The sequence below is a fragment of the Oryx dammah genome, unplaced genomic scaffold (genome assembly GCF_014754425.2).
Source record: "Oryx dammah isolate SB20612 unplaced genomic scaffold, SCBI_Odam_1.1 HiC_scaffold_19, whole genome shotgun sequence".
NCBI lineage: Eukaryota > Metazoa > Chordata > Mammalia > Artiodactyla > Bovidae > Oryx > Oryx dammah.
The window spans coordinates 81,205,008-81,232,558 of record NW_024070203.1 but is presented as its reverse complement, the minus strand read 5'-3'; the positions used below and the strand labels follow the sequence as shown (position 1 = coordinate 81,232,558).

Here is a 27,551-nt window from a genome sequence, read left to right as displayed (position 1 = left end):
GAGCAACTGAACTGAAATGAAAGGAAATCAACCCAAAATATTCATTTGAAAGACTGTTGCTAAAGTTGAAGCTCCAATAGTTCCGCCACCTGATGTGAAGAGCTGTGTTACTGGGAAAGACTCTGACTCTGGGAAAGACTGAAGACGAAAGGAGAAGGGCTGCGTCAGAGGGTAAGATGGTTAGAAAGTATCACTGACTCAATGGTCATGAATCTGAGTAAACTCCCGGAGACAGTGAAGGCCAGGAGAGCCTGTCATGCTGTAGTCCACCAGGACACAAATACAAGACTTAACGACTGAACGACAACAACACTGTTGAGGGGGAAAGATCCAGGTATATGTGGAGAATGCCTGATATAATAAAAATGAAGACAAACAGTATGCAAGTTAAAACTATGTTCCATTGCTGTGGAATATCTAAACTGCACCCTCTATTACTGGCCGTAGTATTACTGTTTGTAAAATAATATTATGAAATGCAGATACATTTGTTTAACCACTTTGGGCGGTTAAGACACTTAAGTTGCAAGTACAAGTTTTTTTCTTGTAAATGTCTGCTGCTGCTGCTGCTGCTGCTGCTAAGTCGCTTCAGTCGTGTCCGACCCTGTGCGACCCCATAGACGGCAGCCCACCAAGCACTCCCGTCCCTGGGATTCTCCAGGCAAGAACACTGGAGTGGGTTGCCATTTCCTTCTCCAATGCGTGAAAGTGAAGTTGCTCAGTTGTGTCCGACCCTCAGCAACCCCACGGACTGCAGCTTTCCAGGCTCTTCCGTCCATGGGATTTTCCAGGCAAGAGTACTGGAGTGGGTTGCCATTGCCTTCTCCGTCTTGTAAATGTCTAGGGGGCTACTAAACCAATGTGCCAACAACCCAAAGGGGTTTTGCCGCGCTCTGAAGGCACTCCGAGGATTCAGGAGCCCTGGCTCAGACTAGCTTGGTGACAGACTCGCTGGACCTCCTTTTCCTCTCTGTAAAATGGGGCAGGTACGGGGGCTGGACCTGGACATTCTCTGGACTGTGCCGTGCTTAATCACTCAGTCGTGTCTGACTCTTTGTGACCTCATGGACTGCAGCCCACCAGGCTCCTATGTCCACTGGGGATTCTCCAGGCAAGAACACTGGAACGGTTTTCCATGGCCTCCTCCAGGGGATCTTCCCGACCCAGGGACCGAACCCAAGTCTCCCGCACTACAGTCGGAGTCTTTACCGTCTGAGCCACCAGGGAATACCGGAGTCCAGTCACAAAAGTGCCACAAGGGCCCTCGGGCACCCACCTTTACGGGTGTGTGTGTGGGGAAGGGCCTCAGCGAGAACCCCGGGACTTGTCTCCTGGGGGTGCGGGCGGAAGGGGCCCGGAGCGCCAGCCGTGGGCGGAGCCACCCCGCCTGAGCCGCCTTCCTTCCTGCCCGCCCAGGCCCAGGCGCTCCCGCCAAACACTCCGGCCAGCCCTCCGCTCCCAGCACTCTGGTTCCAAGGCGGCCCGGGGCGAGGGGACGCGGTTGGCGGCGACACCGGAGGGGGGTGAGTGGGCGGGTCAGGAAGTGGGGGTGCGGCGGCCCGGGAGCGGGCCTGAGGAGAGCCGCGGGGCTCGGCTACGCGGAGGCGGGAAACGCCGGGCGGCGCTGGAGCCCCGAGGGACCCCCCCCCCCCGGCCTCCGCGGGGACGATGGCGGAGGAAGAAGGTGACCGGCCCCGGGGTCCGGCGCGCGTACGGCCGCCAGAGGTCTCGGGAAAAGGGCCAGGAGACCCGGGCTGCTGGTGGCGCGGCTGCCCGGCGGGAAGGAGCGGGACCGCGGCGAGGGGGGCGGGAGGTGCGCGGAGACATGGAGAGGGAGTGGAGGGGACGGCCTGAAGTCGCGCCGGCTCGAGTGGGAGGCAGAGGTGGAGCTTGAAGTTGGAAATCGGGTCGCGGGAGAGAACGCCGTGGGGGGAGTGGCGGAGAGGAAGGGCCGGGAGCTGCTGGTGAGCGAGCGGAGCGGGGGACAGACTCGGGTTGAGAAGATGTCGGTGCGAGTGCTGAGTGTCTCCTTCGGGAGTGAAAGTCGTGTTCTGAGTGCCCCTCGGGCTGAGTGCGCTCCTGAGACGTCTGTGGGTGCTGACCAGGTCACCCCTGGGTCAGAGGAGCCGCACGCCAAGCGGGGGACAGAAAGAGGCAAGGGTAAGGGTTTGGGATGAAAGGGGTGATGAGGTGGATTGGGAGGAGACGAAGAAGCAGAAACGGAAGAGTGAAGGTCAGCCAATTTCATTGACAGGTTTAGGGGGCGACGGCACAGGGAGAAGGAATGGGTGGCTTTGGGGGTATCCGGAAGCCCGGAGTGCTTTGAGGGTGAAAGTAGGTGGGCTGGAGAAAGCTTTTCACGTCTTCAGGGCCACTGCCAAGACAGGTCACTCAGTATTGATCCACAGAAGCTGATAGGTATGAGAGAAAAATGGGGAGCTGGGCGGAACTTCGCCAGCGAGAGATGTTCTAGGAAACATTTGTGTCACATGTTCATAATTGGCATCGTGCTTTCAGGCATAGATACAATGATATCGCCTGACTGAGCAGTTAGACTTTTCATTCTGGAAAATATGACTTTTAAGCTTGTTGAGGAGGGTTGTGAACGTGATGTTTGGACTGAAGCCTTGCTAAACCAGGAATGCAAGAAGGGAGTCTGAAGATTTCAGTGGAAAACAGTTTTAAAAAAATTAAGAATTGTTTGCTCTGTGACTTGCTGCTCTGTTCCTGCGCTCAGTCTTGCTTCATATTTGCCTCCTCCTCCTCCTCAAGTTTTCTGGGTTAAAACTGGTCTAATTTAAGACACTGTACCTAAAAACAGCTTCAAAACTAAATTCTTTGTAGTTGGTAAGGAAGAATGTATTTCTGTTTGTCGCCTTGGTTTTATCTTTGGTTCCAGTATATGTGATAGATTTTTTCATATTTTTTTACTTTTCTAACTACCTGCAAATCTTGGGGTGGGTTGATAAGCTCACTTATATATTTCCATGAGCACTTAAAGCATAAAAAAATTAAAACTGCAGTACTAAAAGTCTTTAATATTATATATCATGCTAATGAGGAATTGTTTTAACAGGTTAAAGTTAGACCTAACTAAACAGATATGATGTGGAACCAGTTGTGATTTCATAAGCCATACAAGTTTGTGAAATTTACTTCCGTGATATAAAGTGAAAAATGACTTTGTTTGTAGAACGACAGATAATCCAAAGGAATGAAATACCTCTTACTTGGAATAATTAATGCACTGAAGTTTTGTTAAGTTATAGTTTCATTCAACAGACTTTTAATTTCATAAATATTTGGCTGTCTAATGTGTTAGGTGTGCTTCCCCAATGGTTCAGCAGGTAAAGAATACGCCTGCAATGCAGGAGACACAGGAGATATGGGTTGGATCTCTGGGTTGGGAAGATCCCCTGGAGGAGGAAATAACAACCCACTCCAATATTCTTGCCTGAAAAATCCCATGGACAGAGGAACCTGGAGGGCTATAGCCCAAAGGGTCGCAGAAAGTCAGACATGACTGAGCACAGCAACAACTAGTAATTAAATTCTTATTTATTGTAATCTAGTAATGTTATTTATAATAAACATGTCTATGTGCTAGGCATTATTCTGAGTACTTTATGTTTATTAGGCACTCCATACTTTTTCAAAATGCATGTTATTTGTATTCACTGTATTAAAATTTGACTAAATAGTCTATTTTACTTGTATACACATGTTTTCTATATTGCTTTTTCGCTTATCATTCACTTCACTTGGCCCCTTTTCTTTGTCCCATGTTTTCTCTAAGTAAATACTCTTTGGGAATCTCATCTTCTCTTGATGCTGTAGAGAGTCATGGTATTGTATTTGTATATCTTGGAAGAAATGTTAGAGCAAAGAAAGTGACAGCTTTGAGTAGAGCAGTATTCACACTTTTCTTGGAAACTGCTATGTATAGTCTAGATGGACATTTGAAAGCCTATTTGTAGCCTTGTTAACTGTATGATGTGAAGATCACAGAGCCAGGGACTGAAATAGTAGGTTGTTCCTGTGGCTGTGTTATCATTTTTATTTACTGGACTTTTTCTTTACAATGCTAAAATTATAGCGAAAAGAAAACTTGAATTCTAACCCAGAGCTTTCCTATCAGAATGAATAATCTGGTTTATCCACTGCTTTGGTCTTTGTTGCTTATCCACCTAGGGATTCTGGGCTTTGTTTGTCAATTATGAAGTTAAAAGATCAACATAAAGAAAATGAGGTAAAATTTGCATCCGGTCAGTTTTGTTTTATAGTCACAGGCAAAAAGTTTAGGAACAAGATGGAAGAGATTGGTTTAAAAGGTTACTGTATTTCCTAAGTAGTACTTTTTCCTCCCACAGTTTAATGCCACTGAAATTGGCATGTCTTAAAATCAGTGCAGGTATTTAATATGGTAGTGTTTTGTTTTGTTTTCCTCTTGAAAAACTATTATTAAATAGTGTCTTAAAATATATGACATTTTAGAATCAAGAAAATAGTACTGGAATTCCCCGGAGGTCCATTGCTTAGTGTCCACTTCAGGGGTCATGGGTTTGATCCCTAGAGAACTAAGATCCCGCATCCTATGCAGCATGGATGCAAAAAACAAAAAAACCCATGTATGTGCACACTCTATTAAAATCTCTGTAAAGTGATTCATTTTATAGATAAATTTTTTAAAAAAGCAAAATGATAGCTTTTTGTGAAGAACACTTTTCTGTGAATATCCTCATCCTTTCCAAGTTATCGTTATCTTAAATGCATACTTTTAGACTCTGTGTAATAAAAAAAGCCCTATCTAACTCATTGGTCACATATTTTGTTTGGCTTGCCTGGTTGCTCAGACAGTAAAGAATCTGCCTGCAGTGCAGGAGACCTGAGTTTGGTCCCTGGGTCAGGAAGATGCCCTGGAGAAGGAAATGGCAAAGCTCTCCAGTATGCTTGCCTGGAGAATCCCACGGACAGAGGAGCCTGGCGGGCTCTAGTCCACCATGCTGCAAAGCATTGGATACAGTTGAGCGCCTAACACTTTAACTTGCAGTAGGTTTGTTTCCTTGATTTCTGAAATTACCCAATTACATTTTTTAACGTGTTTAATCATGGATGTGTGTCTACTTGTGGTTACATTCTTTTTAAAATTTCTTTATGTATTTATTTGATTTTTGACTATGTTGGTTCTTCGTTGCTGGGCTTTCTGTGGTTGTGGGGTGGAGGCCTACTCTCTAGTTGTGGTGCAGGGCCTCTCATTGTGGTGGGTTCTCTTGTTGTGGGGCGTAGACTCTATGGTGCTCAGGCTTCAGTAGTTGTGGTGCACGGCCTTAGTTACCTCACGGCATGTGGAATCTTCCTGGACCAGGGACCAAACCCATGTCTCCTGCATTGGCAGGCAGATTCTTAACCACTGGACTACCAGGGAAGCCCTGTGTTCTTTTTCAGTAAAATTTAAAATGATCGCTTGCAACAAAAGACTTTGTTTGGCTTTACATAAATTTTCATTCTTGTTGACTGCTTTTAACTTTTGTTTTAACCCATAGCAAAATTAAAAGGAAATCATAAATGAGGAATAAAATAGTATTTATTAGTTGTCCCAGATTTGTATGCAAAAATGCTCAATATCCATGGTATGACTTTTCTAATAATTTCATTTTCCAATCTGTTCACTGACATTGCTGCTTAACATGATTATAAAATAAAGAATAAATGATATAAAAATGGTTAAAATTTCGACTAGTCAGACAGAAGCCACTAAGTATATGGTATTTTTTTTTCCCTCAGTATGTCAGTGTTGAAAGACATTTTAACAAACATACAAATTTGCTTTGAAGCTTTTTTAAAATAAATTTTATTCATTTTCCACAGTAAAGTTAGAATTAGCCATCTGATATCAGCAATAGTAGCTAATTCATTTCTCCTTTTTGACTTCTCTTTTTAGACTCATTAAACCCTGCTTCTATGGAGAAGGCAATGGCACCCCACTCCAGTACTCTTGCCTGGAAAATCCCATGGATGGAGGAGCCTGGTAGGCTGCAGTCCATGGGATCTCGAAGAGTCGGGCACGACTGAGCGGCTTCACTTTCATGCATTGGAGAAGGAAATGGCAACCCACTCCACTGTTCTTGCCTAGAGAATGCCAGGGACGGGGAAGCCTGGTGGGCTGCCGTCTCTGGGGTCGCACAGAGTCAGACACGACTGAAGTGACTTAGTAGCAGCAAACCCTGCTTCTGTAGGAAAGAGATAAATTCTTGTACCACCTTAAGCCTTGACAGCCCATGATAGTGTTCTATACCTACATGACGCAGTCTACCTCATAATTAACTAGGGAGGAAGAGTAATTAGGGAGAATATAGTAAATTCTTGTTTAATTTGGAATTTAGTTTACTGATTTGAAAGTACTTTCTGCATTACATTTTTTTTAATAGGTTGTAGAAATAGTAGATAATGGAATATTGGAAAAATTTCTGAGAGTTTCCCAAATATAGGGATTTTTATAGATTCAGCCTATTTTCTGATACCTAAACGTCTAAGACTGTAGAATAATAATGATAACACAGCACTGTGAAATTCTGTAGAACCTTCAGGATTTTAAACAAATGAAGTATAATTTTGTGATCAATTTATTATATTTTTATTTAAAAAAATTATTAATTCATGAATAATGCATATGATACTCTCAAGTAACTTGAAAAATAAGCCAATTTATTAAATAACACTTTGTTCTCTAGTCATTCTGGAAGAGTTTACTTATTTTAGGATGTTTTGAAAATAGCATCATCTCGAGAGAAGAGCTCAGTTTATCAATAAGACTCTGAAAGCATGGATTGGAGGCAGAACTTATATTGTCATTTGGTTTGTAGGAATGTTTGTTTTGCAGGGAGTGCTAAAATAATTATGAAAAGAGTTATCTTTGGTACTAATAGTTCTTCCTGGGACTTTTGCCTTAGTATAATAAAGGTAAATCAGTTCAAGATACAGACAGAATAGTTTGTTATACACATTGCAATAATGTCTCAAATATTTTAAGGACCAACTATAGAATTGCGCCGAAGAAAAAAGCCAAAGTCTTCAGAAAATAAAGAATCTGCCAAAGAAGAGAAAATCAATGACACTCCAGTTCCTGAAAGAGCTCCAAAACGTAAGTTAGATTTGGAGGTTTTTTACTATTAAAAAATAGTTATGTTAGGTAGTATATTTTACAGTAATATTTTAAATTATAAATTAATTTTGTCTTAAGTATGTGGTGGTATCAATCATCTTTCATTAGGTTTTGCTATAGAACAATTCCTAAGTGTCCCTGGCTTACAGAAAGCGTTTATTTCTGATTAACTTGCATATTGTGGCTGTCGGTTGGCTGATGAAGCTTCATGTGTCCTGAAGGAACAGTCTCTATTTGGGATGTGTTCTTGTGGCAGAGAAAAAGCAGGAGACAGGCAGAGTCATGCAGCGCCTGTTAAAGGTTTTGCTGAACTGCACACTGTCACTTGTACTTGCATTCTGTTGGCCCAAAGAAGTCATCCAGTCAATCCAGGCCATGTGATGGAGAAGTTTATTCTGACTACAGGATGCACGACAAGTCACGTGGTAATGGGCAGGAATGAAAAATCTTTACAGGAAAGGACAAAGTAGTTGGGAGTAATAATAATAGTCTACCACATTCTGGCCTTTTGGTCATAAATATTTATTTCTCTCCCTCAGACAGAGTATACTTGATACCTCCCCGACTCCAAGGAAGACGCTCAGTCTTGCCTAGTGAGGGCATCAGTCTTGAACCTAAGGTCATCTTATTAGGGTCTATTCAGAGTTAGCTCTGACTCATTCTGATCCAAAAGAACTGAAAAAACAAGTTACTTGTTCTGTGTCAGGGGTCCCCAAACCCAGTCCTGTGTTCAGAGGTTGAACAGTCTAAAACAAAATCAGCAAAGGGAAAAGGCATATGGGCAAAAGCTTCCAGGACACATAGGACATGCGTAATTCCTTCAGCTTCAATTTGTGGCATTTGTTGTTTTGTCTGCCTGGGAAGCTTGTTAACAACTCTGCTCAGAATTTTTAGTGGTGGCTGATCATGTAACCTTTGCTTAATGCATGCAAAAGTTCTAGATTCCTAGAAAGAAAGCAGTAGGTGTGAAGCATACTGTTGGCACAAATAAGTTAGACACAGTAAACCACTCATTAGAAAATGATGTGAAACCTTTGGAAATCCAGGTTCCCAGAGACCTACCAAGAGCTTAGCTTTTAAGCAGGCTTTTCTTTTTTTTTTAAGCAGGCTTTTCTTAGCAAAGCAGTTATAAGCCTGCTATGGTAATCTTTTCTGTACATGTCCACTTTTCCATTATACATTTTTGGTTGGAGACAGGATAACCAAAATAAATGCTTCCATTCAGAAAGAGGAAGAGGAAGAGATACATTAAACACTGGAGGTCTTCCTCCTCTGGAGAAGGGAATGTTTCTTGATTAGTCACTAGCTGTTTTCCTTGGGGGTAGTTGCCCAGTTCATTGTTCTTTGTGGTCCTTGGCTTTATCCTCTGAAGGTCCGTCCTTTTCCATTATCCTCCTGAACCATATCTGAAAGTGGCTCTGGAGAATATGCCATCCTTAGGAGCTGAACAGCTTTTACCAATAGATTCTTCCCAAAGGGAGTTCAAAGCCAATTTATAAAAATTTGTTCAAATAAGATAAACATTTTGGGAGATGGAAAATAATAATACATCATATGTGTGATAAATCATTTTATAAAACTGTTTCTTGTGAATAGTTAAAATTCTAGTACTTTTGTTTTTATTACTTTAGATAACAAGATCACAAAAGAGATTATTACTAGAGTACCTTGATTATGAACTGCTTTGATTGCAGGAAAGAGATCCATTAGAACAGAACTGGCCCATTTGCCAGCAGACATGTAGAGGAAAGTAGGAGTCCGAAATTTCTGAGACTTATAGTGTTGAAGTTAGTATTGTTTGTCTTTTCAAGTAGTAAATCATAAAATTGAGAAGTACTTGAAGTAACAAAGACTGATAAAGATGAATCCTTAGGGCAATGACCAAATCAAGGGCATGATCAGTCACTTCGTCTGTTAAAATGTATGAGGTTTAAAGTGGTTCCTAGTAACTGCTTTCAGTTGAATAAAGCACTCAGGGGAAAAGAACAAAAGGTGTGGCTTTTGTGACAAATAAGCAAAGCTTGATTAGTTCAAAATACATGTAGTTAAACCTCTGAGAGAGGCATATCTAGAAGAAAAATTGGGGGTAGTTATTGGAGAACAGAGCTGACTGGAATCAAGTAGGTGAAAAACCAATAAAATTGTTTTTTTCTTTGCAAAAATGAATGATTTAATTTTGTAAAATTAAGGTACAACTTAACGATAAAATGCACAGAATCATAGGTATTAAGTGAATTTTGGTACTTGAATACAATTAAGATACATAACATTTCCCTTATCCCAGAAAGTTCTTTTGTATCCCTTTCCAGTAGAATTCCCCAGTGCCCCCTAAAACAACCACTCTTCTGATATTCTTCAATATTGATTAACTGCATGTTGTAGAATTTCATGTAAATAGAATCACACAACACATATGCCTTTGTGTCTGGATTCTTTCACTTAGTTCAATATGTTATCCTTAAAATGTAATCATTTTGAGATTCATTCATCTTGCTGTAAGAGTTTATTCCTGCTTTTCTAGTTGGATATTTGAGTAATTTCCAAGATTTAGCTATTATGAATAAGGCTGCTATGAAAACTTGTACCAGTCTTTTTGTGGACATCTATTTTTATTTCTCTTGGAGAAGGAAGTATTGTCTGGGAAATCCCATGGACAGAGTAGCCTGGTGGGTTACAGACCATGAGGTCACAAAGGTTCGGACATGACGTAGCGACTAAACAACAGCAACAGTTTTTATTTCTCTTAGGTAAATACCTAGGCAAATTGTCAGCTAAGCTTAGAGAGATACATGCTGTCAGCAGAGCTGCCAGCCTAGGTTAAGAAGAACCCAGCTATTCACGTCTTGAAATGATGTTTGAATTCCTAACTTTCTACATTCAGGAAGCAAGCCAAATAGGCTGCTCTTAGGGTATCTTTCCTGAGGAGTAAGTGATTTTTGCCTTTGAAGGGAAGTAGATATTTGTGATGAACGGGGCAAATCCTCATGGATTCTTCAGTTGTTCACAAATATTTTCTCCCTTCCCTGAAAACGCATTGTATGCTCTTTCCCATTATTGTGTTGATTTGGAGTGCCTCTCTGAAACAGAGTGTACTTCCCTACCCCATTGTCAGGTTTATATATGTGAGTTGCCTGAGCCAATGGACTGTGAGTTAGAGTAGCCGTGTACTTGTTCTAATCAGAATTTGGAAGAGGCATCATATGTTTTTGCCTGTTCTGATCTTTTCCTCTGTAATGAGAACAGCATGTCCCAAATAAGGACTGATTCCGTTCTGGAACTCTGAAGATACAAGAGGAGCCACAGCTAATCTAAAATCTGGAATTGAGTGGGGAGTGACAGCTGATCCAAAATCCATAGTAACATGAGTGAGAAACAAATACTTGTTTTCTAAGCCATTGGAAGTATGGGGGTCACTTCTTCACTACAGCAAAGCCAACTAATATAGTGATCATTTAATATGTTTTGGAAAATACAGTATAAGCAATTGTTCTATTAAGCAATTTAGAGATAGCTACTATAGAACAGTATTTTCCCCCAACTACAAAAATGTGTTTTTAGGATCAAAAATGTGAAAATAGAGAAAAGTATAATAAAAATAAAATATATGTGTAATTCTCCTGCTGCTAAGTCGCTTCAGTCCGTGTCCGACTCTGCGCGACCCCATAGATGGCAGCCCACCAGGCTCTGCCGTCCCTGGGATTCTCCAGGCAAGAACTGCTAGATAATAGCTATTAAAATTTTGACAAGTACTGCTTATATTTTTTCAGTGCATTTGTACTTTTTTCTTTTGTTTATTTTACTTTTTGTGAAATTGAATACTATGTTTCTTTTTTTTTTTTGGCTATGTGGCTTATGGGATCTCAGTTCGGTACAAGGGAGTTAACTTGGGGTTGAAACATACAGAAGTTTTTTGATTAGGCCTGTTTGTGACTAATGTAACTTAACTGGAAATCAGTCCTTTACTTTCCAGTTTTCCAATTTTAAATGGTAATTTTTTTTTTTTTTTTTTTTGGCCATGCTACACAGCTTGCTGGATCTCAGTTCCCTAACCAGGTATTGAACCGTGGTTGGGCCATGGCAGTGAAAGCCCGGAATTCTAACCACTAGACCACCAGGGAACTCCCATGATAATTTTTAAATAAATAATTTCCAGGACCCAGAGCTCTTTATTTTTTCTAAAACGTATATACTTATACACTGAACACTGATAGCTTGATTCCAGCTTTGACTCTACAGAATCTTCACAAACAAAATAGTACTAAGGTAAGGCATTTATATGTAGGATTTGGTTGAATGTATTTTTTGTAATAGCCCTTGATTATCAGGATTAATTTTCATTGTCCAGGAATTAATTTAAAAGATACAGGAAAAGATACGTTTAGTACTTTTACCAAATTACCATGTTAGGTAAATTTTCTTGTAGTCTTTTTATAGGTTGCGTTGTGTCAACACTGCTTTAATTAACTATCTTATATATTTTTGCAAGTATGCTTTTATAGCCCAATAATAATAACTATTATTTACTGATCTCTTGCTTTGTGCCAGGGCAAATGCTTTCCATTTGCTGTTGGAAACAGTAATTGTAAAATAATCGTGTCATGCTGATTCTTTTTAAAAAAACATTTATTTGCATATTTATTTTCATCTTTGGCCAAGTCAAATGACTTGTGGGATCTTGGTTCCCTGACCAGTTATTGAACCCTCCCCCTTGGCAGTGAAAACAAAGTCCTAACCACTGAATCGCTAGGAAATTCTCTGATTCTAATATTTGATTTATTGGGTAGTATCTTTCAAGCATTTTTAATATAATTCTTACTAATTTATTGATATCTAGCTAGTATTTAATGTCTCTAATGTGCTGTGCATACCAGTATTTATTAAATAATTTATTAAGCTGCAGTTTTAGTTTAGCTAAATTAGTAAGTCAGCAGGTTTGTTTTTACAAACCTGTCAGTCATTCAGTAACATAACACTGGGCATTGGACCTTGAAGCCTGGGCTTAATTTACTGAATCTTTTTTTTTTCCCCTATAGTTTTATTGAGATATAATTGACATACAGCACTGTATAGGCATAATGGTTTAACTTGCATATATCATGGAATAATTATCACAAAAGTTCATTAGATACAGAATTAAAGAAATAGAAATTACAGAATTAAAGAAATATAAAATTTTTTTTCCTTGAGAACTCTTAAGCTTTACTTTCTTAACAGCTTTCATATATAACATAGCAGTATTAATTATATATCCCATATAGTACATTGTATCCCTAGTACTTACTTATCTTACAGCTGGAAGTTTGTACATTTTGACTACACCTTCATTCAGTTCCCTCTTCCCCACCTCTCACCTCTGGTAACCACAAGTCTGATCTTTTTCTCTCTGAATTTGTTTTTGAAGTATAATTGACCTACAACAATATGTTAGTTCCTGTTACACAACATAGTGAATCAGTAGTTCTGTAGATTTCAAAATGATGACCACCGTAAGTCACCTTGCCATCTGTTACCATACAAATATGTATTCTGTCTACCAGGGGGACAGTGGCCGGGAGGAATTGTTACCGAGTTTGAGATTGATGTGTACACACTGCTGTGTTTAAAATGGATAACCAACAAAGACCTACTGCATATCACTGGGAACCCTGCTCAGTGTTATGTGGCAGCCTGAATGGAACGGGGGTTTGGGGGAGAGCGGATACATGTATATGTACAGCTTAGTTGCTTTGCTGTGTACCTGAAACCATCAAAGCATTGTTAATTGCCTATATTCCAAAGAAAAATTAAAAGTTTTTTTTAAAAAGATATATAATTATTGACTATAGTCCCCACACTGTACATTTCATACCTGTGATTCATTTATTTTGTAGCTAGAAGTTTGTACGTCATAATCCCCTTCACCTATTTCTTCATCCCCCACTTCTCTGCTGTTTGGCAACCACCTGTTCTCTGTACCTGACTTTCTTTCTGCTTTGTTATGTTCTTTTCATTTTTTTTCAGATAATACGTATAAGTGAAATCATATGGTATTTGTTATTATACTGAATCTTAATAGCTGTAGAAGGGCTAAATCATCCTGTGTGTAGAAAATTCAAATGTGTTCTATGCTTTTGACAAGAAGTATTTACATACATATATATATGTAACAGTTGTGTATGATGTTTTAAATATATAATTATAAACAGTCATTACCTTGTATAATTCAAAGAGTTATAATTTGTAGTGTGTAAAGTATTCCTCAATAAAAAATTATTTGATAAGGAAAAAAAAAGCAATAGTAATTCTAAATGAACCTATATTTTTTTTCTCTAAATATTTGGTAGTACATTCCTTGTACTCCTTTTTTTGAATTGAGAGACTTTTATTTATTTTTTTAAACTTTTTCTTTTGTATTGGAGTATAGCCAATTAACAAACAATATTGTGATACTTTCAGGTGAATACTGAAGAAATTCAGCCATAATATACATGAATCCATTGTATATTATATATATCTGTAATATGTATAATATACACGTATCCATTCTACCCTGCTGCTGCTGCTGCTGCTGCTGCTAAGTTGCGTCAGTCGTGTCCAACTCTGTGTGGCCCCATAGACGGCAGCCCACCAGGCTCTGCTGTCCCTGATAGACTTGAATTTTAAAAACTATTTTTAATTTATAGAAGAATTGAACAGATAGTATAGTACAGAGTTCCTATCTTGCACACCCCCTGTAAGAATTTATTAGTATGGTTCATTTGGTACAAATAATGAACCATTTTATTGATACATTATTTTTGTTTTAGCATCAATAATATATATTATTAATTTTATTAGAGTATAGTTGCTTTCAGTCGCTTTAGATACATTTTTTTTTGAAGTGGTTGATGGAATACTCTTGTGTGCTCAGTTGCTCAGTCGTGTCTGACTCTCTGCAACTGTATGGACTGTAACCCACCAGGCTCTTTTGTCCATGAGATTTCCCAGGCAAGAATACTTTAGTGGGTTGCCATTTCCTCTTCTAGGAGATATTCCCAGCCAAGGGATCAAACTTGCCTCTCTTGGATTGGCAGGTGGATTCTTTACCACTGCACCACCTGGGAAGCCCTCAATATGTTAACTAAAGTCCATACTTTCTTTAGTGTTCATCTAATGTCCTTTTCTGTTAAAAAATAAGGGATCACATTCAGGATACCACATTACATGTAGTTATAATGTCTCCATAGACTTTTCTTGGCTGTGACAATTTCTCAGACTTCCCTTATTTTTGATGACTTTGACAGTTTGGCGGAGTACTGACCAGGTTTATTGTAGGATACCCCTCTGTTGGAATTTGACTGCTGTTTTTCTAGTGATTAGACTGGGATTATGTGTTTTGGGTAGGAAGACCACAGAGTTAGAATGCCATTTTTGTGAAACCACATCAAGGATGCATACTACTTTTGATTACTTTTTCTTTTTAATAGAATTGCATACATATAAATGTCATCCATCACTGATTACTTGTAATATGCCTTTTCAGATATATTATTTCAGCGCTTTGCAAAGATATTCATTGGCTGTCTTGCAGCAGTTACTAGTGGTATGATATATGCGCTCTATTTATCAGCATATCATGAACGGAAATTCTGGTTTTCCAACAGGCAGGTAAGAAGAAAGAATGCTGAGCATATGAACATTTGCTTTAGTATTTAATATTAATTTTAAAAATGCCTTTTCCAGGGGGCCAAAACATAAAAATGCATGGTAATATGATAAGTGTTTTCTTATGTTGTGCCTGTAAGCCATTAGGAACAAAATGGTATAGAAGCTATTTTGAGTCTTGATATCAACCTGAAAGGTATAATAGATTGTATTGCAAGGTCACAGAATAGAAACAATGAGGGTGCTTTTCTTCATACAATTGATTTATCAGGGACTTAAAAAAATTTTTTTTAATTGAAGGATAATTGCTTCACAGGATTTTGTTGTTTTCTGTCAGACATCAGTATGAATCAGCCATAGGTACACCCATGTCCCCTCCCTCCTGAACCTCCCTCCCATCTCCCTCCCCATCCCACCCTTCAACCTGTCACAGAGCCTCTGTTCCCTGAGTCACACACACAGCAAATTTATCAGGAACTTTTTTGATGACAGTGAAATGTTATAAAGTCTAGTCAGCTTTTTAGTAGTTTTGGTAGTTGACATTTATGAAACAGTCTGTGGACGTTTCAGCATCAAAATATTTTAATTTTTGGATTATATGATTAGAATGTCTGGAGGTGCTGAAAATGATTAGCAGACATAATGGTATTTATTAAAATGTTGCCTCATATTAGTATGTTTCATGTTTGGTTTTAAATCCTGTGTAACCCACAGACGTTTGCTATGGTTATATTCATAATTCATTTGGCCTTTGAATAAGTTTGTTTTCAGACAAACTTTGCAGTCACATATATCTGTAATATGCATTGGCAAAATTCACGGGGTTACTACTTGACTTTAAAGATTTTTTGTTTTTGTTTTAGGGGAAACTCTTTTGTTGGTGTTCTTATTTTTGAGTGAGTAGTCAAGCTGACTATATGTTTTTCAGACATTGATTTATCTAACAACACCTAAACATTTAACTGAATAATTACTCATCTGTATTGATTTGACCAAGACTACTGCATAGCCTATTTCCTTGAAAATAATAGTTTTCAACACTGAATGTGCAGTAGAGTCATCTGGGATGATTTAAAAACTAACACAGATTCTTAGATGAAGCAGAGAGAGTATCTGGGGTCAGTATTGCACAGAGTCTTTCCACATGATTCTGTTACGTAGGCAGAATTGAGAACAACAAGGGTTTGGTAATCTAGAAGACATACATGAAGAACTTTGTTTTCCAGAGCATTGTGATGAGTCAGGGGTATTGGCATCATTTGGGAGCTTTTTCAGAGTTACAGGTTCTCAGGCCATACTTTAGAATCAGAATCTGTGTTTGAATAAGATCTTTAGGAATTTATATGCACATTTAATTTGAGAAGCACTGATTAAGAGTTTACATCTTTGAAATTGTAGAAAGAAAATCCTGTGTCCATTCATAAAAAATGATTTTCAGGAAATTTATTTAAACTAGTAAACTCTAAATGAGGGAAAAAGAGCTCGAAAAAAGGGCTCTAGATCTGGTCAGATCTAGAAAAGACTTTATATGAGATTCACAGTGCACAATGACCACCTAAATTCTGAAGAGTCTTGCAATTAAGAAATTCATTTAACTTTCTTTAATCTAGGCTTTACACAACTTACTTAACCACAGAACTCTTTTGAGGTAATATCCCTTTAATCTTAAGAAGTTCTATTGATCAAACTTTGGGGAAACTGCTCTGATAGCATTTGTGTAATGATATGATACAATTTTATCAAATTATGATAAAATTATGTGTGAAAATAACTGTTTTGTTTAAAAGATTATTGATTTGTGAAAGTTTGATTCATCATGAAAAGCACAGATTTCAGTGTTTCTGACTACCTATATTCTTGGTTTGTTATAGCCCAGTTTAGGAATTTTAAAATTTATTTACTTTTCTGGAAGTTCATTTGAAAATCATGGATTAGTTATCTGCTGCTCCTCTAAACCATAATTATGGGCTTGCTTTTCTGGATACATAGGGAAATGGAATAGTAATAGAAAAATAATACTTTCTTCTTAAACATATTTTTATTATGGACTTGTGACACCTCAGCTGTCATTTTTTATTACCTGCCATACTATTCTTGTGCTCCTATGATAATACTTTGGGTTTTCCTTCTAGATTTTTCTTATATATAATAGGCAGATAACTTATGAGTTACAATCCAGTTTAAACCTTAGGTGTTTCATTAAAGTGATTGCCAGATTATGGAAAAGTTTAACCTTATTAATTTGGCCACTGGTGATTAAAGGAAAATTCAAATATGTCTTTGGATAAAAGGATAAATAAATAACATTAATTTGAAATATGAGGAGAGAAAAAGATTGCAGTTGAAATTTAAGTCACTGAGTATTTAAATAATCATTTAATTTTCTTTTAGGAGCTTGAACGGGAAATCACATTTCAGGGTGATAGTGCCATTTATTACTCTTATTATAAAGATATGTTAAAGGCACCTTCATTTGAAAGAGGTATGATAACTACATTTGTACATTTAATAACAATATTTTCCTAAAATAAAGCATTGTTCTTCTGGGTGGGAGCTCTTGAATGTGGAGGTTTGTCTCAGAATATAGATATTGTGCTTTTTATGTAGTTAATTTAAAAATTGGAAAAAGAAGGCACAGAGTATTGTATTTTAATATCCTTCTTCATAATAAAGTATTTAATGACCTCTGAATAACATGTTCAATTTTCATAAAAGCAGAATAAATAACCTGGAGAAAAATTTTTCTGACTTTAGGTGTGTACGAACTGACGCACAATAACAAAACTGTATCTCTGAAGACTATAAATGCAGTTCAGCAAATGTCTCTGTATCCAGAACTTATGGCCAGCGTTTTATATCAGGCAACTGGTAGCAGTGTATGTGTCTGTTTTGACTTTAATATTCATTTTCTCACATATTTATGAATATTCAAAATTATATACTGTCATCCTATTGTCTCCTCTTTTTTCCCCCAATTAGGAGATTATTGAGCCAGTATATTTCTATATTGGCATTGTTTTTGGATTGCAAGGAATATATGTTACTGCTTTATTTGTTACAAGTTGGCTTATGAGTGGAACTTGGCTAGCAGGAATGCTAACAGTTGCATGGTTCATTATTAACAGGTAAGAAAGGTGTTTTTAGTGAAACTTTACAATTTTTTGTGACTGCAGTAGTCAGAGTTCTAAAAATGGCTCCCTCCCTCCAAACTTTACATGCCCCTAATTCCTACCTGTGAATCTGAGATATCAGTCCTGTGGTTGTGTTATGTTATATGGCAGAGTTGACGTTAAGGTGGCATGATTACCTGGTGGGCCTGTTCTAATCGTGTGAGCCCTTAAAAGTGAGCAGCTTTCTGTAGCTGGTACAGAAGGGAAGTCAGAGATACTTGAAACATGAGAAGAATTTGATGCTTCGTTGCTGGGTTGAAGTGAGGAGGAAATGAATTCTGCCAACGAACACTGAGCTTGTAGAAGGAATACCAGGCCTGGATGAGAACTACAGCCCCAGTTGCTGCTTTGATTTTAGCCTTAGAAGACAGTAGCCTTAGCCTTAGTCTTAGCCTTAGCCTTAGCCTTAGCCTTAGCCTCAGCCTCAGGAGAACAGAGAATCCAGCCATACTGTGCTGGGTTTGTGAGCTAATAAATTTGTGTTCTGTTTCAAACCACTACATTTCTGGTCATTTGTCATGCAACAACTGAAAAATAAAACACTCACCTCTACCTCTCTTTTTTTTCAAACATAGCAACATTGGCGTACATGGATACACCTCCTCTTTCTTCATTTATTTAAAATTGATGACATGGCTTTATGAAAAGAAGGAAGAGGCATCGGCTATATCAGTTTTAAGCCAACCACTTTATTAATTTATGAATTAATAAATCCATTAATTTGGATTAGTGTGTACTTTAGATTAATAAATCTGTTCCTTTTGGTGATCAGAGGAGTACCACTTCTTTAATAGTGAGGTACAAAGAGAAGGGGATGGGGCTTCTTTGAATTAGAGGGCTGAAGTTTTCTTGGCATTGGTCAGTGTCAAAAACTTGTTTTTTCAATGATCCTTGTTTTGATTTTGAAACATACTTCCTCTACACAGCACTTTCGCCCCATAACACTTAATGTGATTAAATTTTAGAATATGAGACATTTCTTTTGTTACACATTTTCCTTTGGCAACTGCCAAATGAAAAATATACTTCCATGTTATTGAGATTCAGATATAGGGCTGTATTTCTAACTGGGCTTTGTTTAGGGTCATATGCTGGCAACAGTTGATGTAAGGGATTTGAAAAATCTTCCTTAGAGCCTTCCCTGGTGGCTCAGTGGTAAAGAATTTGCCTACACAGATTCTACAGGAGACACGGGTTTGATCCCTGATCTGGGAAGATCCCACATGCTGCTGAGCAACTAAGCCCTTGCACTGTAGCTACCGAGTTTGTGCTCAGGGCCAGGAGCTGAACTACTGAGCCCATGTGTCCTGGAGCCCATGCTCCACAACAAGGAAGCTACCGCAGTGGAAAGCCCGTGCACCACAACTAGAGCGCGGCCCCTGCTCACCACAGCTAGAGAAAGCCCGTGCAGCAATGAAAACCCAGCATAGCCAAAAACAAAACAACCTTCCTTAGCAGTTTTCAAGTATAGCTTGCCAGCTTTTATGAGTCAGGCATGTTTCTTAAAATTACAGGGATGGGGGGCTTTCCTGGTGGCTCAGTGGTAAGAACCCACCTACTAATGCCAGATTCCAGGGTTTGATCTTTGGGTCAGGAAGATCCTTTGGAGAAGGAAATGGTAACCCATTACAGTATCCTTGCCTGGGAAATCCCATGGACAGAGGAGCCTGGTGGGCCATACAGTCCGTGGCATTGCAAAAGAATTGGATAGTTGGACACAACTTAGCAACAAAACAACAATTATTTAAAATAGAGACCTCCTAAAAGGATTGCATTCTAGGCTATCTGATGTATAATAGATCAGCCCAAGACTTAAGAACAACAAACATTCTCTTTTACCATTTTCTGAGGGTCAGGAATCCAGAGCAGCTTATCTGGGTGGTTCTGGCTCAGAGTTCCATGTGAGATTGAGTCAGTAATTGGTTGGGGCTGTAGTCATCTGAAGGTTTGACCGGCCTGGACCATTTTTACTTTGCACTCATGTGGCTTTTTCAGGAAGCCTCAGTTCCTCACTGGGTGTTGACTTGGAAGGCCTTAGTTTCTCATCTCGTGGACTTCTGCAGAGGGCTGCTCACGACTTGGTTTAAGGTGAATGATGCAAGAGAGAGTGGGGTGAATGTGTCATAGTGGAAGCCAGGTTCTTTTATAACCTGACCTCAGAAATGATAGAATATCATTCTGCCATATTCTGTTGGTCATATAGATTAACCATGGCACAATGTGGGAAGTGGCTAATGGGTTGTTAATACTGGTTTGCTGTTCAGTCGCTAAGTTGTGTCTATTTGTGACACCATGGACTGTAGCCTGCCAGGCTCCTCTGTCCATGGGATTTCTCAGGCAAGAATAGTGAAGGAAGTTGCCATTCTCCAGGGGATCTTCCCGACCTAGGAGTCAGGGGCTATGGTGAACCATGTTGGAGGCTGGCTTTAATATTCATTTCATTTAATCCCTAGGTCTTTATTCATCAGAATTTCAAAGAGAAGACCAGGCAGCTTTTCCATGTAAAAATAACAGCAATTAAAAAATAAATAAGATTCCCTGTCAAATAAAATATTTTAAAGATCTTAGAATTGTAACAAAATTGCCTTATTATAATTTGGTTGCCTTATTTAATGATGCAATATATCCTGGGTAGCTGGAACAGGAGTTAGGCAGAAAAACTAATCTGATATATCTCTGTTAAAATATATCTTTTAGCAATTTAGAAATTCTTAGCAAGTAGTTTTTCTTCATATGTTTGTTTTGCATTGTTTATTTTTTGATATATATTTTTCTTTTGTTTTTTTGGCCACATGTTGCGTGGCTTTGGGATCTTAGTTCCCTGACCAGAGATTGAACCACCTCCCCTGCAGTGGAAGCAGAGTCTTAACCACTGGACCACCAGGGAAGTCCCATGTTGGTATATATTTTATATGGCAAAATATATGTTAATGCCAAGAAAGAATATGCTACCTTTTTTATTCATCAGCTTTGGCTTAAATATGATTGCCTGGAAAAGTATAAAAAGACATGAGTTATTCCATTGTATTTTGAGTATTAGTTGTATTCTTAATGATATTTTGTGTTCCTTAATATTAGAATTAGAAAGCAGGATAGTAAAATAGCTCCTGTTTGTTCAAATTGAAGGATGTAGGCATATTAGAAAATTCAAGAAAATTTCAGGAAGTAGCACTGTGTGTACAGTAGTGGGGAGAAGTAAGATGATTCCCTCTGAATAGTCTTATCACCAAAATGGGGTAATCTGAGTCCAGTCTTCATGTATAAAGAATACAGAAATTGCTCTTGGTCCTCACTGATCTTCTCATATCAAATAAATACCAGAAAATCACTTTCAGTGGATCCAACTTTGTATTTGAAGAGCAAAAAAATTATATCTGATTAAAAGTCTATACTAAGTTTAATCTTTGGCCAAAAAAAGATTACTAAACCCATTGGTGAACCCATTACTAAACACGTGGTGCTGGATCTTCAATAATCTTATTGGTGTACTCCAGATACTTATAGAATTATTAGGTTTCTCGATTTTAGATTCCAGTTTTTCCCAGGAATTCCATTTTATTCAAAAAATTAATTTTAAAAATAAGGGAAGATTTCACTGCCTCAGTAGTATTATTTGTAATAAAATGAAAGATTAGAAAACAACCTAAATATAAGGGAACTAATAGGTAAACTATGTCGATGCAAGAGAACAGACAGCTATTTGAAATGATACTAATATTGCATAGGTATTTTTCAGCTTTCACACATGATACATAGACATGCCAAACTGTTTTTCATATCTAATCTAAATCAGTGATTGTAAGCTTCCCTGTTGGCTCTGTGGTAAAGAATCCACCTGCCAGTGCAGGAGACATGGGTTCCATCCCTGATCCAGGAAGATCCCACTTGCTGTGGAACAGCAAAGCCAGTGGGCCACAGCTGTTGAGCCTGTGCTCCAGAGCCTGGAGCCCCAGCTGGTGAGCCCACCTGCTGCACCTGCCGAAGCCTGTTCATCCTAGAGTCTTTGCTCTCTAACAAGAAGCCCCTGCAGTAAAAAGTCGACAAACCGTAACTGGACAGTGGCCCCCACGACTAGAGAAAAGCCGATTCAGACAAAGACCCAGCACAGCCAAAAGCAAATAAATTAAAAAGTCAGTGTTTCTCAAGCTTCACATATGTGTATTTAAAACTTTATAACCATGGATTTTGTGTGTTGACTTAAATAATCTGAAGGATGCGTGCCCGTGTACTATCGCTTCAGTTGTGTCCGACTCTGTGACCCCATAGGCTGCAGCCCACCAGGCTGCTCTGTCTGTAGCATTCTCCAGGCAAGAATACTGGAGTGGGTCGCCATGCCCTCCTCTAGCGGATCTTCTTGACCCAGGGATTGAACCCGCGTCTCCTGCATTGGCAGCTGGGTTCTTTACCACTAAAATATAAAACATAAAACTATGTTTCAAACTCCTTGTGCTGAAAACATTTATGATAGTATTGAAACCAATTTACTAATGAAGTAACAAACTAGTAAAATATTAACTAGAAACATTAATGTGAAAAATGATATTTTGCTAAAGCCAAATTTCTGCTCAGCATGTATATAGTACTGGAGCTTCCCTGGTGGCTCAATGGTGAAGAATCCGCCTGCTAATGTAGGAGACATGGGTTCAGTCTGCGAGTCAGGAAGATCTTCTGGAGACAGAAATGACAGTTCATGCCAGTATTCTTGCCTGGGAAATCCCATGGACAGAGTAGCCTAGCAGTCTACGGTCCATGGGGTTACAAAGAATCAGACACGACTGAATAACATATACCAGTTCACTAGGTTCTTTTGAGTTTGGCAGACCTACACGACTGGGTACTGTGAGATGACTCAGATCTCATGTTGATGTTATCCATTATGAAAATTTTTTTTTTACCATAGTTATCTGTACATTTTGTTTTTACTTGGCAGTACATCACTTAGTGTTAAGAAAACCATCTCATGTTTTTTTTCTGATTAACCCAAGGCAGTTGAAGTAGTACTGTGTAACCAACTGGATTATTAACACAAACATGAAAGTGAGTCCTGAAATCTTTTGGCAATAATGAGTTACAAAGTGGTCATCCAGTTGATTCCTGTTACGTTTACACTATGATGTATTTGAAATGAAAACAAAAACTCCGAGTTGGCTGTCTCTGGGAATATATCCATAGGCCCAGTTGATGAAAGTAGTTATTATTTGAACTGCTAGTTTGTGCTGCTCTCTGCTTGACTCTGCCACTGGGGAGAAAAAGTAAGTCTCACTGGATTTTGTCACATCCCATTGTTATCCTTCTGGGGCTTACAACCACCAGGGATGGTGGTGTGGGGAAGAACGTTGAGTAGCGCAGGCATTCAGGACGGGCTGTGAGGAGGCTTGTTCATGTAGAGAACTGGCAGAGTTACTCAGTTTTTGCTGCAATGACTAAGAAGGTTCCCTCATCTCTTCCCAGACAGTGTTTCTGGTGTACAGTTTTGTAGGTTTCACTGTGCTGATCTGTGCATTGGGTAGGGGTAGTGAGTGAGTCTTTGGAATGAGGATTACAGGTTCAGCTTCCCAATTCTGGGCTGGTAGAGTGGTTGGCAAAGTCCTGACTTGAGAATAGACATCCTCTTCTTCCTGTTTGCTGACTAATGACATGTGAATATTTTGTTTTGTGTTTTAGAAAGCTAACTTTCACAACAAATTTTCAGAAGTAATATTGTATGAAAATAGTTGGTCTTTAGAATACATGATATTCACAAAATGGTATTGCAGCAATCACATCTGGAGAAGAAATACTTATTCCATACATAATAAAATAAATTCCAATTGGGTTAAAGAATTAAAAGTAAACAATGAGACCAATGATCACTATACAAAAACATTGGTTTCTGTTTTTTAAAACTGTAGTAGGTAAAGTCAAAAACAAGGTAATATATAACAATAGGAAGGAACTGGTTAGATTATGATAAACATGTATAGTTACGTACCATGACCATTCAATGTTCTTGAAGTTTATGGGCATATATATTATAGAAGGATGCTCATAATATATTGTTAAGTAAAAATAGATCATACAGAGTTATAAAAGAGGAAAGATCTAATACTGTTTACTAGGTTCTAGAAACTGTATTAAGTGTTTTTCAGCTTGTATTTCATTTGATCTTCATGTTTTTAATATGTGTGTATATATATATTTTTTCAATTACATATATATTCATAGAACACAGCTTATTTTCTAATACTTTTTAGCAGTTTTGAGGTATAATTGACATAGAATAAGCTGTATATATTTAAAATGTACCAGTTGATAATTTTAGATGTTTAGACACACTTGTGAAACCATCAACAAAATCAGTATAGTGTTATCACCACCCAGAGTTTAGTTGTGCTATCTGGTAATTTCTCCCTTGTTCCTCTTCTCACCCCACCTCTACCGCTGTTCCACTGTCTTCAGGAAACTGATGATTTGCTTTCTGTCACTGTAAATTGGTTTGCAGTTTCTAGAATTTTATATAAATGGAGTCATGCGGCATATAATTTTGTTTTTTTCTTCCACTCAGCAGAGTCATTTTGAGATTCACGTATGTTGAGTGTATCAGTAGTTCATCCCTTTTTATTGCTAAGCAGTGAAGGCAATGGCACCCCACTCCAGTACTCTTGCCTGGAAAATCCCATGGACGGAGGAGCCAGGAAGGCTGCAGTCCATGGGGTTGTGAAGAGTTGGACACAACCGAGCGACTTCCCTTTCACTTTTCACTTTCATGCATTGGAGAAGGAAATGGCAACCCACTCCAGTGTTCTTGCCTGGAGAATCCCAGGGACCGGGGAGCCTGGTGGGCTGCCGTCTCTGGGGTCGCACAGAGTCAGACACGACTGAAGCGACTTAGCAGCAGCAGCAGTAGCCTGTTGTAATGCTGTGCCACATTGAGAAAAATGTTCCCCAGCCAGGGATTGAACCTGCGCACTTGGCAGTGAAACGGCAGAGTCCCACCCACTGGACTGCCAGGGAAGTCCCTGTACCACAATTAAAAAAAAATAATTTTACTTATTTGTGGCTGTGCTGGGTCTTCGTTGCTTTGCGCGGCTTTTCTCTAGTTGCGTGGAGAGGGGGCTCCTCTTTGTTGTGGTGCTCGGGCTTCTCATTGTGGTGGCTTCTCTAGTTGCGGAGCACAGGCTCTAGGTGCGTGGGCTTCAGTCCTTGCAGCCCACAGGCTCAGTAGTTGCTCGGGGCCCCGAGAGCACTCAGGCTCAGTAGTTGAGGCTCACAGGCTCAGTAGTTGAGGTGCATGGGTTTAGTTGCTCTGCAGCATATGGGATCTTCCCAGACTAGGGATTGAACCCCTGTCCCCACCATTGGCAGGTGGATTCTTAACCTCTGTGCCATCAGGGAAGTCCCTGTACCACAATTTGATTGAACCAAAATAAATACAAGCATGTTTGTCTCCATTAGGAGAATTATGCAGCGATTCTCATGAAGTATTTTAAACCAATAGCACCATTGTGTGTGTGTGGGGGTGGGGTGGAAATAGCCATTGAATTTATGGAGATCCAAATTTAATTATTGGGAAAGGAGTCCGCAATGGTAGAGGATATGCATAGGAGACAACACTCAATGAAGATTGATACAGGAGAAACTTAGGAGGCACCTCCAAAAACATTCTGTGTTTGTGATTCTGGAAATTTTCAAAGCTCTCTAGTGTCTGTCATGTACAGGGCTACTGTAATGTTAATTCTGGATAACCTGCTGATTGAAAGGAGTATTAAGTAGGTATTAGAAGATATGCATTGTAATCCTAATTGTGTCATCTTCTAGCTAAATGACTTGATTAAGTCACCACTTCTTTGAGCTTCTTATTCCTTTTACATAAGAGTTAGTATATGAACTGCTGATTCCACAGTGCACACTGTGCTCTGGAGAGAGAACCATGTCTAGAGATATCCCTCTAGAGAGGGATAACCATGTCTTTTCTAAGGGAAGGGAAGATGGGGGTTGAACTCCAGTGTACTTGGAATAGTTGTGTTTTGTAGCATGAGCCTGTATTTGCCCAGAGCAGAGATGCCTTTTTCAAATTCTCACAAAGGCCCATCTATTCATCAAGCAGACTCAGCAGCGCTGAGTCTTCTGGGTGGGAGGTCAGGTAGTAGTGAAACAAGGGATTTGTTATAAGATGCTGTATAGGTAATGGTGGCTTTGACCATGCCTACCTCACAGGATCTGGAGAACAATGAGATGAGTGTGAAAGTGCCTTGAAAAGTGTAGTGTTACACAAATATAATGTCTTGCTCTTTTGCTGTTCATCTGTGGTTTATTTTAGGGTAGATACAACAAGAATTGAACACTCCATTCCTTTAAGAGAAAACTGGGCACTGCCATATTTTGCATGCCAAGTTGCTGCACTTACAGGCTATTTAAAAAGCAACTTAAATTCTTATGGAGAGGTAAGATGCAAATTTATTTGTCACAATTCTGATATATTGCAAATGTGGTATATAATTTTAAAGCTATTATATGAAAAGTTATATTCAGTGAAATCTAGTTACTACATGATATATAATCTTGTTATAACTTTTTCTGTAGTCTGGTTACAGTAAATTATATTTAGGAGAAGGGAGATGTTACTTGTTTTAGTGCAGTTACTTGACAAATAAGAAGAATATTTTCTTATGAAAATGAATGTTTCATTGTTTTGCTATTTCTCTCAGTTTGGGGACATTCATGGCCTTTAATCATCATGAGTTGAAGAATGTTAATGAATTTAGAAAGTTACCGCAAGTGACAGCAGTGGTAGCAGTGCACATTTTGTTTACATTTACATTTTGTTTGCCTTACGTTTTCTGTGACTGAGGTATAAGTAAGCTTCAGGAGACTGTCCTGGGTAGTTTAGATTCTTAACTTTTGTTGTTGTTACTGCTGTAAACCCTTCCAGGAATCAGGCGAAGCTTAGAGACTCCATCTCAGAGTAATGATTTTAAATGCATAAAATAAATATGATTATAAAAGGCAACCAGTTATATTGAACTTGACTTCAATGTAGTAATCTTTTGACATTCTGTCTGCCTGTCTTGGATTAGGAATTCTCAGCCTGAAAAAGGGACTGACTCAGGGACCTGGTTGGCTAGGAAATAGTATCCGCTTATGTTTCCTTTCTGAAATCTCTGAAAAATAGTCTTTCAGGGATGTCAGATGTCCCGAGCATAGCAAACTTTGTTTCATTTCCTATAGTACTAGAATTTCCTTTTTTATCTAAAATAACACGTTTTAGATTTGTAATTTTTCTTTTGCTGGGCTTGTGTAAAGACCTTTCTGAGGAGGAATATTTTTTACAATAGGAAGTCTTTAATTGAATGTTTTCCTGTTAGATTGTGCAGCCTTCTAGGGAAGAATAGTTCTTCAGTTTTTGTATAAAGGTGTAACTTAGCAAAATGAACTGCCGAAGCTTCTTTATATTTACCATTATTTTGAATTAAAGTGAAAATTCTGTTGCCACAAAAAAAGATATCTTTGTTTTTTTTTGGCCATGCTTCGAGGCATCTTAGGTTCCCTAGCAGGGATGAAACCCGTGCCTTCTGTGGTAGTAGTGAAGTCCTAACCACTAGACTTCCAGGGAATTC

The 27,551-nt window shown here is 38.9% G+C and overlaps 1 protein-coding gene across 2 annotated transcripts in view; it reads left to right on the top strand.

Moving 5' to 3' along the window:
- Positions 1-1,551: 1,551 nt before the first annotated feature.
- Positions 1,552-27,551, top strand: part of DPY19L4 (dpy-19 like 4) — a 57,467-nt gene continuing 31,467 nt past the window's right edge. The window contains exons 1-7 of one of the 2 annotated variants that reach the window (XM_040261045.1): positions 1,552-1,684; positions 7,031-7,141; positions 14,664-14,788; positions 17,177-17,267; positions 17,540-17,661; positions 17,765-17,910; positions 26,255-26,378. In XM_040261045.1, the coding sequence (XP_040116979.1) occupies positions 1,669-1,684; positions 7,031-7,141; positions 14,664-14,788; positions 17,177-17,267; positions 17,540-17,661; positions 17,765-17,910; positions 26,255-26,378 (735 nt within the window). In that variant the 5' untranslated portion in view covers positions 1,552-1,668. Of the gene's footprint in view, positions 1,685-1,794; positions 1,965-7,030; positions 7,142-14,663; positions 14,789-17,176; positions 17,268-17,539; positions 17,662-17,764; positions 17,911-26,254; positions 26,379-27,551 lie in introns of those variants that run through there. The other variant, XM_040261046.1, reaches the window with a different exon arrangement.